We start from the raw sequence: 15,722 nt of genomic DNA, 5'->3' as shown, positions 1-15,722 counted from the left end.
TCAACTACCAGAACGTTAGCTGTCTCAGTCTGTATCTGCAAAACAACAACGAGTACTGTGACATCTCAAAAACTAACAGGTGCCCCAGGATTCCTTGTCAATTTTCAAGAATGCTTCCTTACGCTAGAACAAACTTCCAGATTGTAGAAAATTATAGCACATGAATGCATGCTCCTCCAGGTGTGCTGCCTAACTGGAAAAATATGAGATGTTATTTTCAGTACTACAATCATGAACTACATCATGCTGGCCCTAGAACTACACACAATGATACCTTCTGATCACTGAGAAGAAAAGTAATTTGAATAGCTACATTCTGTTACCCAGAAAGATGGCAATTTTAGGCATGTAACATTTCCTGGTCAATACTAAGTTCACTACAAATACAGAATTACTTTAAAGAATCAATCAATCAATCAATATAACCCATAAACCACAGTTTGTAACTGGTAATGTTTGAATAATGCAATCTGCTGGGGACTCCAGGCCTTCTACTCCATCAATATTACACTGGGATGCTGTTCATTAGCTTCAGTGAGAGTATTCTGATAATGGTCATACAACTGAATCTACCAAAATCATACATATTTTTATTTTATATGCACACACAATATTTGTGTGTGTGTGTGTGTGTGTGTGTGTGTGTGTATAAAAAATTCCAATGGTAGCTGCATTTTTCTCCTGTGATTCTATGCATCATCTCAGAATTAATCTTGATTAATTCCATCAATCCACAATCCAGCTATCCTGCTTATTTGGCTAGAAAAGAGATACAGCTGGATAAGAATTCTTTTTTAAACACATTTTTTATCAGTTTTGTCACCACAGTATCTGAGCACAAGAAACAAGTCTGCGAGGCAAGTCTTCATTTACAATATCATGTTACTCCAAACTATATCCCTTTGTATTTAAAATATTTCTGCCACGTAGGGCAATTATACCCAAAGACAAATTTCAATATATTTATGTTGAATTTTCTTTTGGAGGTCAGGGGATGAAAGGAATAAAATCAACAACTGGACGGGGATAAATCCTGTGTTATTTTATAGGATTACGTAATGGTTGTGGTTCTTTTGACACAATTTAGAACAATATAGATACTAACTAAAAGTGAGACCTCCTTGGGTGAGGCACTATATAAGCATATAGTAAGAGACAATCCTTGCCCAAAGACCCTAAATATTTAAACAGACATGGCTGAAAAAAGGTACAGGTCGCACTTCTATAAACTGGGTGATCAGAGCATCCCCATATGCTGGGGAGGTTGGGGCTGCCCGGGAGGGCTAGGGTTGGTAGGTGTCCGGTATTTTCGCCTCCTGTCCGGTAAAAAAAATTCAGAAAATACTGGACACCTAAAATGTCCGGTATTTTCTGTTTTTTATCCCTGCCAGGAGGTGAAAATACCAAACACCTGGCAACCCTACGACACACTCAGCCACTGGGCCCAGCCCCCGGCTCTCCCCGCCTCTGCTTACCTGGGGAGGAGGAGGAGGGAGGGAGACTAGATCAAGAAAACAAAATGGCCGCTGGCAAAAAGACCTGAAGCAAGGGAAAGCAATGCCTTCCCTGGGTCTTAGTGCTTAACCTCTCCCCTCTCTCTTCCCCCCCCCCTCAACTTTGGTCTCCCCCCACCCTTTTTTCCCCATCAACAGAATTTCCCCCCAGTGATATTTTTGGGGCTGGGTGGGAGGGGGTTTGGTATTTTTGGTTAAACCATCTGGCAACCATCTGGAAAGTAGGTATCAGCAACAGAACTACTGTACACACGCTGTCCTGGAGGCAGACAATTTAGCAGCAAGTAGGAGCATAGGGGTCACGGCTAGAGTATGCATGAGACTCTGATCCGTCTCTGTGAACTGCAGAGAGAAGGGGAGGTAGCTCAGATGTCCACAACTGGTGGAGATGCTGGGCTGCAGAATCAAGGGAAAATGTGCTAGGTGATATAAACCATGTTTTAATTACATGTTAAAGACAGTCAAAGACCTGTAATTAGCCTGATTAATACGGGTCCTATAATTGACAGGTAATTCCTTCTGCTGTTATATATCTTGGTTTCTGTTATTTCCACTCCAATTCATTTGATGAAGTGGGTTTTACCCATGAAAGCTCATGATTTTATATATTTTGATTAGCCTCTAAGGGTATGTCTACACTACCCCCCTAGTTCGAACTAGGGGGGGTAATGTAGTCATACGGAGTTGCAAATGAAGCCCGGGATTTGAATTTCCCGGGCTTCATTTGAATGAAGCCGGCTGGCGCCATTTTTAAATGCCGGCTAGTTCGGACTCCGTGTCGCGTGGCTACACGCGGCACGGACTAGCTAGTTCAGATTAGGCTTCCTATTCGAACTAGCTGTACGCCTAATCCGAACTAGCTAGTCGAACTAGCCGGCATTTAAAAATGGCGCCGGCCGGCTTCATGCAAATGAAGCCCGGGAAATTCAAATCCCGGGCTTCATTTGCAACTCCGTATGACTACATTACCCTCCCTAGTTCGAACTAGGGGGGTAGTGGAGACATACCCTATGGTACCACAGGACTACTTGTTATTTTTAAAGTTATAGATTAACACGGCTACCCCTCAAAGACCTATAAGGTTTTCCTAACTACTGTGATAAAACTTACTGCACATACAGTATCATTATGCCATATTATTAAATTAACAAATTCCTTACTCCCAACAAAATCAGGAAAGAAGGAATTCTGTTAGCACTGTAGAATGTTGTCAAGACACAACCTTTTTTCTACTGTGAAAATAAGAAGGTCTGAAGAAGTTAGAGATGGAATGTCATAATGACATGTAACTAGAAGCTGGGGAAAAACTAGAAGCTGGGGGGCAACTATATGGAACATTTTCAATTACATGTAACAACAAAAACAAAACAAAAAAGGTGTATGTACTCAACATGCAAATTTAATGTATCATATCCTACTGGAACCAAAAGATGTTTAGCCAAAGCATTTAGGCTTTATTTCCTTTTTTGGAAGAAGACTATTACTAAGAAAATACTTCAAAGCATTTTACAACATTAAAAAAAAATCTACTGGAAATTATTCATGTAGTATATTAAACACATACTTTTATAAGGTGGTTTATAAACTTTTGTTACACAGTGTCTGCTTGGAGTGTATATAAAAATGATACCCTTTTGAAATACAACTGCATATATATTGCTAGAACAGAAGAAGCTAGCATCACTAGTTTGTTTATTCTAACAAGAATTCAAGTGCAATATAAAGAAAGTCAATTATTTAAACAGCTTATAAAACTTTACTGTTTCTACTTAGGTTTACACCAGTAAAAATGTCTGCCAAAGTCTTTCCAATTATACTATGTGCATCAGCTAAGAGCAAGAACAACAACAAAAAAATCTTTTCTGAAGAGGAAAAAAACCCAATATGGCTCACAATAAATCCACTCTCCCCCTCCCAAAGAACCTCTCAAATTACACGTGAAATGACAGTTATATTCTAGTCATTCTAATGACTTCTGTATGGAATAAGGCAGCCAGTTCAGGAAAATAGCTTGAACAAGCAAGCAAGTATACAAACCATAGCCCAAAGAATTCAGGATACATTTTTTATTAACAAACAAACAAACTTATCAACTTCACTGTCTCATTTGCATTCTTAGCAGAAACTTAGCCTAGAGTTTCCAGAGATGTGGCAATCTGTTAGGCCACTCACTCTATTTTTTACATGATGGGTACCTAACTCAAATTCCTTGACTCAGGGAAGCACACCCTGTCAACCTTTATTATTAAAACAGCCTATCTTCTGGTACATGGCTTCTGATGGCACATACCATTGAATTAAATGTTGGGTAAGTGACCTACCCACACCATGCAGCAGCAGGTGGCTCCATCCATTTATCAAGATGATAATGAGGGCAGTCCACAATCAGATGGCTATCCTTGAGCTCAATTGGGACAAGACAGGGAGTTCAAGAAAACCCTCATGCATGGTAAAAACATACGTCAAACTACCTGTGACAACAACATATCCTGTTGCAACAAAGAAGAATCTTTCCAGTTCACATGGCTGTTCTGAGACACATACATGTGAGAGATGATCCAGAGAGACTAGGGCACACAGGTCTGAATTGTCTATCTTCCAGGAAATGTGCCAAAGATCCAAAATAAAGAGTCCTGCACTGGTGTTCCCTGTAAACTATGCACTTGTGCAGCCACTCAAATTCAAATGCCTTCTAGCTAATTAGCAGAGTTCCCACAGGCTAGGTTTTGTGTTTCTATTGGTGGTGAACATTCATTCATGCCTCGGTGCACATACAAATGATTTTTCACATGGAAAAATGGAAAAAAAATCCACACCTGCACAGAAAAAATTACTGGGAACATTGTCCTGCATCAGTGGTTGTCCTTATTGCTTAGCATGGTAACATGTAATGTATTGTCTGAGAGACTTAATTATTTCAGGAATAATGTGTTATGACTTTAACCAGCATTTCTGATGACACTTTGAGATGAAATTGAAATGAACTGCACAGTAATGTGGCCAAGGTCCTGCCTTCATGTGCTAGCCATGATTGGAAGATTGATGCAACTCAAACAGCTCCAGTTTCCAGTGATGGTCTAAAGGTTAGAGGTGATCATTGAGTGTAATTAGGCACAATGACAACTGAAGCCCCAAATTTCTACACAGCATTCTGCAGGTGCAATAATTAGGGCACTGACAGATACACATCCACAACATTGCAGTACCCCAATAGTGGCTGACAAGACTGTTGTGGAGTATGACTTGACTGGATTTTGGCTTATATCTTCTTGTATCTCATGGAAAGGAAAGAGCAGTAATAATGTTAAACCATCAAGAATTCAGTGACTGTGCTTTCTACAATCACTGCTTGAAGTTCATCTTCTCCTGTCTGCTTGTCCTCCTGCCCCCAATTAAAATGACACTCTAATGGCCAAAGTTCAGAATCAGTGCTCCCTCTCATCTTCCTTGATTATAGGCTGCTTTCAGCGCTGCTGAGCAGCATGGTTTTCTTCCTGATAGCTAGAGCCCTGCACGGATAGAAATGTCTATCTGCAGATGCGTATATCTGCAGATAAATATCAGGATCCACAGAGCTCTACTCTCAAGAACCAATGAGGCCAACAGAGAGGAGTATGGTCCTGTCGTGCCCAGGAGCCAGAGCTGTCACAATGTCAGCTCTTTCAGTTCTTTCCAGCAGTGCAATTGTACTGCTCCCAGTCGTAGGGTTGCCAGATGGCTTAACCAAAAATACCGAACACCCTCCCCCCCCCCCCAAAAAAAAAACACTGGGGAAAAAATTCTGTTCAGAAAAAAAAAGGGGAAGACCAAAGTTGAGAGAAAAAAAGACTCTGAGAATTATTAAGAGGAAAAAACCCAGCTTGGCCCCTTTAAGAAATGCCTTTGAGGCTTTTTGCCGGTGGCCATCTTGTTTTCCTGCTCCAAGCCAGAAGACAGCTCCCCTGTGGAACCAGGTAAATGGGGGCATGGAGGGGGGCTAGGTTCAGGGGCTGAATGTGTGTAGGGTTGTCTACTGTACTATTCAAGGTCAGATTTTATATAAACAACAGTGTTGCTTTAAAATGGTTAATCTAGGTAACAAATGTTATAGACAGACAGAGCCTGTTAAAATGCTTATGCTTGCAAACATTCTCATTCACATATCTGGGGGAGGGGAGAGGAGGAACTTACAAAGAGAATCTTACACATGCTTGTGAGAGATCCCGAGGAAGAGAAAGGTATTTTGTACTCAGTGTACAAATGTTTGACAGCAGATTCAAGATATGGCTTTTGTTAATTGCCAGTTCTCTAATCCTAAAAGGAAGCAAAATTATGAAGGAAAATGACAAATTTGGTGTGATTAGTAAAAAAGGCTCCTTGGAACAAGGTTGCTTATCCTCAAGGTTGAGGTCAGAGCCCATGAACATTATTGAATAGCTTTTGTGGATCAGGCCTGAGTATGGCATTACTCCTAGAACAGAGATGCCTGAGAGAACTGGGGGAAAAGGGAAATCTGAAAAACATTGTAACTGAACACAAATAAAGACATTATATTTCCTGAACAACAATACGTGACGCACAAACTAGACTCATAACGTCTTTTTCTGCCATACCAGCTGTCTGCTTTGTTTAACTATAAATTTAAACCACAAGGAAATGATTTAGAATTGATTTAAGAAATCAATTCAAGCAAGCTTTCATATAAAAGGAAAATGAAAACCCAGGAAGGGACTGTACATTTCTGGCACACAGACTAAAGAGGCATGGGAGAGATTGCAAAGGTCTAAAATATAATACATAAAGATCAGTACTGCAGACCTGCCAGGGAGCATGAAAGTATGGGGCTCATTAGTTTGGTTAGTGTCCTTCTACAGTTAAGCTAATTTTGTCTATAGAGTGTGCAAGAAACATACCAGCGCAGACAGAAATTGGAAACAAGCTGTTTGGCATCTCTCCAGAGCTGTCTACAGTACTTCCTTAGAACAACACTAAATTATAAACTCTGCTAATAGAAACAACAAAAGGAAATTGTAGTTAATTGGTGCACAGAACCAGGGTGAAGCAGTGAGAAGATCTGAGGATGCAAACAACTGAAGAACTAGATGCTAATTGGTGTATCAGAGATACAGGTGCAAAAGAAAAGCTCTAAAAGAGAGACATTAAGAAATAAATGGGACAAATCACGTAAAATTACACTATGTAGAACAATCCTGCTCTGGGGAAGGAAATGGACAAAGTGACCTACAAGACCTAGTCACCATGATTGCCCATATGAGACTTCAGTTCTCTTGAATGAATCAAATATTAAACTCCCAGCACAAGTTCGACAAATACAAGACTTTACAAGAGGCCTAATTTCAGCTCTGGCTGTATTTTGATCAGAAAGTCTAAGTTAAAATGATGCATAAAAGACTTAATTTTAAATCAACATTTCAAAAAACAAAACAAAACAAACACCCAAAAGCACAGCACCACACATTTCCAACTCATTTCTAGAATAAAAAATTGTTAGAGGTAATACACTGTAGAATAGTAACCCCTAAGGACGAAGAGTAATAATAAATAGGATGCTGAGGACACTCTTGCTTATCTTTTTACAATGACAATAATGGCTAAATTTTGTGATATTTGGCAAAGGGAGGTAATAAAACAAAACATAAAATGGATGCATATTTCTCGAAACTCAAGTTACAGGACCGAGCACACCTTCTTTGCCACTTATTACCAGTTACTGCAACATGTGCCTATTTTTATATAAACTATTAACTCAAGAAGAAGCCTTTTTCATGCAGATTTTTCATCATGACAACTCTTTGTATAACCTGAAAGGACAACAAAGCTAACACCAGTTTATGCAAAGAAATTGACTCTCGGGCAAGGTGTTCTATTGTGCTTGCAGACAAAAACACTCTTGGTCAATCCAAAAGGATAAATAATACACTATCCCATGAACGGAATAACATTCAGCTCCATGTAAGGCAAATGAAGAGCCTGGCTAAGCCTCTACAACAATTAGCTATTCACAATACTTCTATATCTTCCTTTATTATTATTTATTTATACTATCATAGTGCCTAAAGGCTCCAACTGAGTGCAAGGCTCCGTTGTTCCACTAGGCACTGTTCAGACATACAACAGGAGGCAGCTCCTGCCTTGCAAAGACACAATTTAGACAAGACAGACAGACAAAGTATTTTTATCCACACTTTACAGATAGTGAGTGGAGGTATGGAGAGAGTAAGTGATTTACTCAAGGTCACAAAGAAAGCATGTGGCAAAGTCCAACCCTGAATTCAGTTTTTCTGACTCATAGTCCTATGTATTAACTACAAGCCAGTCCTCCTCCATGTATTGATGCCATGGGTCTGCAACTGAATAATATCTGTGTCACAGATTTGAGAAGTCACTGACACAGAGCAGGGGCTTTTAGCAAACATTGCACAATGCACTCTTGTGTACACCTTTTAGTGGCACAGCACTAATGTAGACAGAGCCCCAGTGGGGGCTAGGACAGTTTTTACCCCACTTGTTTTAAACCTATTCTGCATGAAATCAGATAACATATTTAAAAAGCTCTAGCTGTTGCTACTGTTATTTACTAGCACAGTGAGAGATTTTTTTCCAAAAATCTCTACCTTAGATAAATTAAAGGTCCCACCTTAACAAACCATTTATATATGTTATTAATTTAAAGTATATGCCTAAGTGCTAAACTGAACAAATGTATGCTAAATTGTACATAACGTTAAGCATGTGCTGAAGTGCTTTGGTAAATCGAGGCATAAGGGTCTATTAATTCAGAGTTTAGAGGAAAACCTTCTTTTAGCGGACCAAAGACTGCATTAACTGAAACGAAAAAATAGTCTACTTTTTATAGAGATTTATATTATGCATTTCAGGTGCACCTCTGATGAGTAGCTTCAAAAGAAAATCGAGAATTAACAAAAACTATACTAACTACATTGCCTCACACTCTAGCAGAGAAAGTGGATTCAACAACAATGGAAGAGAAAAGCATTTTAAACAGACAAATGTATAGAAAATTATCTGAAATGCAAATACAGATTGTGACTACCTGAGAGCAACACTATGCTGAACTGAATGCGGAAATAGTAATAACGAAGGTGATTCTTTCACCTTCTATATCTTGCATAAAGATTGCAATATATTTGTGACATCCTCCTTCCATTGTGAAAATATGAAACAGACCTGCCATATGGAAAGGTTACTGGATAGCAACAGAAGTCACTAAAATGAACACAATTAAAAATGTTAAACCCTTAAAAAGGTTTTGATTTATTAGAAGAAAGGTTGTAACAGTGAACAGGGCTCATGTCTGCTATACATCTTAATGCAATATTGATTCCATTTTGATCGAATAACTAATGTATCAAGAGTACAAAGTGTTCCCACCTAGTACGACTTTAAGACTATCACATGGGAATGATTAGATCTTGTCCAGATGTACATCAGCAAAACTGGTGATAAATAAAACCCACCCCTTGCAAAACCAATGCACTTTAAAACAGATTGCCACCATTGCACTAAAGATTTTTAAATGCATACAGTCTACTTAGAAATTTTCATTTTCCTTTATGACGACTCTACATTTTCTTTAATAAGTTACCATTTTTTAATTATTGATATTCACTTAAACATGAGATACCAGAGGCTTACTTAAATATTGTATACAATGTTCTTGCAAAGAATTAAAATGCTCAGCAACCACTGCCTAATCATACTGTAAAAAAAGGCCTGCAATGACTCCAGATATTGTAGCCATTGATTAAAACTTTGATTTTCAATCTTTCGAAAATTTTAAAATGAAACACAGACAAATCAAGCAATTCCTATCAGTTGTAAAGATCTGTGGACTGTGTCCGTGGACCTGTGTCTGCAGACATTCTCACAATGCCACTGGGAGACCATGCAGATGCAGAACCATGGAGCACTCTGAAGAGAAGACTTGCCAGGAACTACAATCCCGAGGACTTAAAGTGACATCATCCTGCATCACTCGGATAGGCTGAGAACCCTAACCCTGGATCACGCTTCAGGAAGTTGCTGGTCAACCACACAGGCTTTGGGTCTGCTCCGAGATCAGACTTCACTTTGTCTTTTCATCTCTAGTCTCAGATCCCAGCCCGAATTTGTCCCTAATACTTGCCTTCTGATTCCCACTTGGTACCACCTCTGATGTCTAATTCTAAACTGACTCCAATCCTGATTCCTGTTTACCAAAACTGGCTCTAGTGGTTTCTTCAACTCCTGCTTACTGTCTACCATCTCTAACATGTGGACTGCAGCTGAACTGTTACTGCTAGGCCAGACCACCTGTGTCCCTGACCCTTACATCTGTTTAATTTTAATCTCCATTACTACTTAAATTGTAGAGAAATGGTATAACAAACAGATACATTGTTACATTCAATGTTGATTTTAATAGGATTTAATTCTTCACAGTTTTTTGACTATTCAGCTTTCATATGTTTTTAATTTTTTTCCCTCTTTTCATATCATATATATATATTAGCCCAATATCTAAGAGTCTGTAACACTGAAATACTGGCTGTTCCCTCTGGGCAGTGCTGTTGCCTGAAATGCTGGCTGTTCTCTCTGGGCAGCCCATACAGCATGGGGAGTGTGGGGCCCAAACGGCCGCTTGCGCCGTTTGCTCCCCCACAGCGACCCGGCTGAGCAATGCAGAAGTCAGCCGAGCACCATGGTGGGAGGGGAAGAGGGGGGGGCAGTGACGTACATGGCCATGGGGCGGGGCCTGGCCGTGTACGTCACCACCCCGCCCCCCTTCGCCTCCTGCTATGGCGCTCAGCTGACTTCTGTGCCGCTCAGCCAGGCCACCGCGTGGGAGCAAGTGGCACAAGCAGCCATTTGGGCCCCTCACTCCCCATGTAGCACGGGGAGTGCGGAGCCCAAACGGCCATTTGGGCTCCACGGTCCCCCGAGTGAGAGGCAGGAGGGGGAGGAGAGCTGAGAGAGAGAGACCGGAGGCTCGGGAGAGAAAACTGACATGGGAGACCTGAAAATCCCATCTTATAACAGGCTAATTGGCTAGTGTTTGAAATATTTTATAAGACTCATTATCATCTTATGCAAGACTTTGTTTTTCCCTACCTGCGTTAATGTAGTTTGGTTTACAGTGTAGTGAATGACAAACGATTGTAACAATCTCAGGGTATGTCTACACTACAAAGTTAGTTCGAACTAACGGACGTTAGTTCGAACTAACTTTAATAGGTGCTACACTAGCGCTCCGCTAGTTCGAATTTGAATCGAACTAGCGGAACGCTTAGTTCGAACTAGGTAAACCTCATTTTACGAGGACTAACGCCTAGTTCGAACTAGCTAGTTCGAACTAAGGGCTGTGTAGCCCTTTAGTTCGAACTAGTGGGAGGCTAGCCCTCCCCAGGTTTCCCTGGTGGCCACTCTGGCCAACACCAGGGAAACTCTATGCCCCCCTCCCGGCCCCGGACCCCTTAAAGGGGCACGGGCTGGCTACGGTGCCCGTGCCAGGTGCAAGCCTGCCAGCACCCAGCTAGCAGACCCTGCACCTGGCACGGCACAGAGCCACCCACCCGATGCCCCCCAGTCCACCCCCTCTTGCCGGGACCAGGCTGGCGGCTCCCGGGAGCTTGCCCTGGACCGCAAGAGGCGGGCACCTTCCTGGGCTAGTGCGGACATCGTGGACCTCGTCCACGATCTCCGCACTAGGCACAGGAAAGTGGCCGTCTAGGGCAGGAGAGCTGCCAGCCTGGCCACCCAGGACCAGGTGTGCATGAAAATCAAGGGGGTCCACTGAGACCCCCGACACTGAGCCCTGAGCTTACAGTGGCCGTACTGGGTCAGACCAAAGGTCCATCTAGCCCAGTAGCCTGTCTGCCGACAGCGGCCAACCCTAGGGACCCTGGAAGGGATGGACCGAAGACAATGACCAAGCCATTTGTCTCGTGCCATCCCTCTCCAGCCTTCCACAAACTTTGGGCAGGGACACCACTCCTACCCTCTGGCTAATAGGACTCCATGGACCCAACCTCCATCACTTGATCTCACTTCCCTTTAAACTCTGTTCTAGTTGTAGCCTTCACAGCCTCCTGCAGCAAGGAGTTCCACAGGTTAACTATTTGCTTTGTCAAGAAGAACAACTTTCTCTTACTAGTTTCAAGCCTGCTACCCAGTCCTTTCCTTTGGTGTCCTCTAGTCCTTCTTTATGGGAACTCAGGAAGAACTTTTCTGAATGCACCCTCTCCACCCAACCCCTGCTTTTAGAGACCTCTATCCTGTCCCCCCTCCGTCTCCTCTTTTCTAAGCTGAACAGTCCCAGTCTCTGTAGCCTTTCTTCATCTGGGACCTGTTCCCAACCCCTGATCATGTTAGTTGCCCTCCCCTCTCCCAGCCTTTCTCTTCCCCTCTCCCACCTCCTTTTCCCAGTCTCCCCCAGTTTTTTTTCAATAAAGACAGAGTCAATGTTGGAAGAAACGTTATCTTTATTTTGTACATCAATAAGAAGGGGGGCTAAGGAAGGGTAAGTGGAAGGAGGTGAGGGAGGAATGGGGTACGAGCCCCCGATGGGGAGGACTGGGCTGGCTCTGCGGGCTTCTGGGGGTGGAAGCTCTCCTGCAGCCCCCCAATTACTCCCTCTCTCCAGATGGCAGCCTGCGGCAAGTGCAGCCGGGCTGATGGCCGAGTGGTGTGATGTGCCCAGTGTGGGCACTCAGGGCACTCCAAGCCAGAACTTCTTTGCAAGCGGGGCACCCCTTAGAACTGTGTGTCCGGGGTGGGGGTCGGGACCCTTTAAGCGCAGCCCTCGGCTAGCCTGAGACAGCATCTCCATGCTCTAAGTCCTCCTTTTATGCCCTGCCGGCACTGCTTCCGGCCATCCTTAAGCCCTGTTCAGAGTCCACTCAATGTGGACTTGCTAGTTCGAACTAGCAAAACGCTAGTTCGAACTAGTTTTTAGTTCTAGATGCGTTAGTTCGAACTAGCTTAGTTCGAATTAACTAATTCGAACTAAGTTAGTTCGAACTAGCGCTGTAGTGTAGACGTACCCTCAGATAACTACATACCCTATTGATTCTTCAGAATTGGTGGTAAGTTGATAAATTCAATACTGTAAACATCTTTTGAGAAAAAAAAACTTGCCCTCTGTATGCATTTTATACCAACATGTGGGTATAAAATATGCATATATATGAATCTCTCCAGCATTAAAATTAGACATGGAAGAAACTGTTCCTGAAGATAATATTCCAAAGAGTTCACTGCCAGTTTTGAATTCCATCTTGTATAGTCTCCCTAAAGAGCAAGGTACTATTTATGGAGGATTTTAATGTGAACGTGTCAAATGAATTCAGTTCTGGCAAACTCCATATCAATATAACTGTTAAAAGTCAACATCCTAGTTCTTCCATTGTTACTTGTGAATCCAAGGACAGGCAAGGTTTCAGAGAATCCTTGGATGGTAACTTCCTTGACAAAATGTAAGCACAACGCCTTAAAGGGAGCAGACACACACCACTTGCACTTATCTATACACTTGATATCTTCATCTGTGGTGTTATGTGGTAACAAAATAGTTTAGACAGTAAGTCACTCAGTTCTCCAGCACAGTCATAGTAAAAATAAACTGCATCTAAAATTCTTAGGGATTCCAAAATGTGAGAAGTTAGAAAAGCACCCGGTGACTAAATTCAGGGAGCTAGCAAAGGTGTTGGCCAGGGGGCCAAGAGAATCAACCGAGATAGAGTTTCAGATTTGATTTGGACAAAGATTCCTTACCTACTTTCTTCTTGTGGGAGAGAAAAAACAGGATTTGAGAGAGACACAGAAGGATTTAAACTCATGCAGGACTACTATGTCTCCAAGAAATGTAGGGCATGGGAGTGGACTGAACAAAGAGAAAATTGAAAGTAAATAAAAGGAAAAGTGAATCTAGTTGCATTCAGGGTAATTTTTCTTCATTTTGTGGTTTGGTTTGAACTGCTCTGTGTGAATCTATGCCTCCCCTCCCCATTTACCATCTAGCACTATGCCCAGAGACTTTTCTCTGTGTTTTAATTTGTTTTTCTTAGTTGCTTGGTAACATCTGGCAAACTTGATAAAGTATACTTGTTTATCTTTTGTTTTGTAATAAAAAAAATCACTTTTTTAAAAGGTGATGATTTGATTCTTGTGTCCTGGAAGGTCTGTCTGTGTGCATCTGCATGCCTCAGACCGAGGGATCAGCTTCTAGAGACTGCAGCTTGTTTTCTTCTTTTCTTTTTTTTCAATCTCTTTTAGGGCAAAAGAGCTTGGAGTACCCCATGGAGGTGGGTTCAAGTGTTTACTCCTGATTTTTTCACTTGATGGTGGCAGTGATTCCCCAAAATCTGTCTATTGTGATTCTGGGGGGAAGTTTTTCCAACCAGTGCCTATAGAGGCTAAGGAGGTTTGTTCCTTCTTTTTGAGCTTTGCAGGCCCTCACCTTCTGCACTCGGAGTGCCAGAGTGGGGTAAAAATAACTAAATTGTAAGAAATTCAGTGTTACCTTTGATACCTGTGGTGAAGATTAACATAAAATCTTACTTTAAATAAGATGTTTATATTTTAGAACTCAGCATGAACCAGATAAAATAGGCAGCAATAACTGAAATGTTTTCACAAAATAAAAGCTTCATCCCTCTGCATGATGTAGATGTGCATGCAAAAGTTAGAAGGCACATGAACTTGTTTTAAGAATGTTTAAACTACCACTGACCACCTGTCATGCTGCCACATGCAGAAATACTACCTCTTACTTATCAAGTTTAAGGTATGTAGCCCAGCCTTCTTTTTTTTGGAGGGTGGGGGAAGAAGAGACGAGGGAGGAGTGAATACATTGTATATGAAAATGAACCAAATGAGCATGTAGGTAATGCCACCTTATGAAAATGTCTAACGGAAAAGAACGAAGTTGTTCTAATGAGAAAAAGTCTAATTTTGGTTATTTCTCCCATGTTTGAAGTGAAGTTATAAATATAGTTGTATCTGTTTAACAACTTATAATTACATAGCATCTTATTTTCCAAAAAAATCTTTATGCTTGCTTAACCTGAATCATCACTCTATATCAATTTAACTCTAGGAACCAAAAAAGAATCTTTACTTTTAATTTCGAGATTATTAAAAACAAATGACTATTTAAAAGCTAATTTACTTGTCATTATTCTGCAGTGCTAATAATTAGCAAGCAAGAAAGAAATATCAGGAAGAAATTGGCAGCATTTATTTGGGGTTAATGGGGATCTATCCATCGATGTGACACTCAATGAAGGTTAGGAATGTAGTTAGTACAGTGAACCGGTCAAACAGAAACTAAGCAGCTCCAATTTTTATACTATGACTTTCGAAGAAGTATTCTTAACTTCAGTCTGGAAAACAGTAATATATAATTTGTCAGTGCAACTTTATCCTTCAATATTATTTTGCTGATTGTGGAAACTACAAAGCTACTGTTTGGCAGTCAGAGTTTAAGGCCAGAAGGAACCATCAGATGATCTAGTCTGACCTCCTATTATCACAGTCCACCAACATCACCCAGCATGTGCACACTAAACCCAACAACTGGCAGGAATTGGTCATGAAAGAGTAGTAGTATTAACAACAACACTAATAATAAACAAACAACAACAATAAAAATACCAGCTTACCCACAAATCCTCTTTCTCCAACCAGCTTAAGGGCAATCTTGTCTGCCAAAACTGAAGAGTTCCCATGTGCAATATTAGCAAAGGGTCCAGCGTGCACAAATACTGGAGTCCCCTGACAGATACAAAAAGAGAATTTATATTCCTGGTTACACAACATCCAGAAAAGGGAACTGTCTCCATAGATGTGTACTTTTTGATATACACAGTTTTGAAAAAACTGTGTAGGGGCCAGAGGGACTGCAAACTATATGTTAATAGATAATTTTTGGGGGGGGGAGAGAGGGGAGGGAATGATTAGCAACATTTCAGGGGCATATTCCAATCAGATGAAATTCTAGCTGTTAAGAAGCAATGAACAATCATTTTTGGTTTTGGGATCTTCATTGATCAGAGAACACTAAATGACAGAAATTTAAACTGCAGGATTACACACACAATGGTATGCTGTATTATATTAGTATTACTGTAGTGCCTAGGATACCATACAAAGCATAGAATAAAAGATGGCCCCAGAATCAACCTAAGCATAAAACAAGAAAACAGATGG

The 15,722-nt window shown here is 41.2% G+C and overlaps 1 protein-coding gene across 3 annotated transcripts in view; it reads right to left on the bottom strand.

Moving 5' to 3' along the window:
* The window catches only part of MTHFD1L (methylenetetrahydrofolate dehydrogenase (NADP+ dependent) 1 like), a 266,470-nt gene that overhangs the window by 136,199 nt on the left and 114,549 nt on the right, over window positions 1-15,722 (bottom strand). For all 3 annotated transcript variants that reach the window (XM_089777293.1, XM_075924433.2, XM_075924434.2), the window contains one exon: window positions 15,176-15,287. In XM_089777293.1, the coding sequence (XP_089633419.1) occupies window positions 15,176-15,287 (112 nt within the window). The remainder of the gene's footprint in view (window positions 1-15,175; window positions 15,288-15,722) is intronic.

The sequence above is a fragment of the Pelodiscus sinensis genome, chromosome 3 (assembly GCF_052426305.1).
Source record: "Pelodiscus sinensis isolate ZL-2025 chromosome 3, ASM5242630v1, whole genome shotgun sequence".
NCBI lineage: Eukaryota > Metazoa > Chordata > Testudines > Trionychidae > Pelodiscus > Pelodiscus sinensis.
This window is presented reverse-complemented; position numbering and strand designations above follow the sequence as displayed.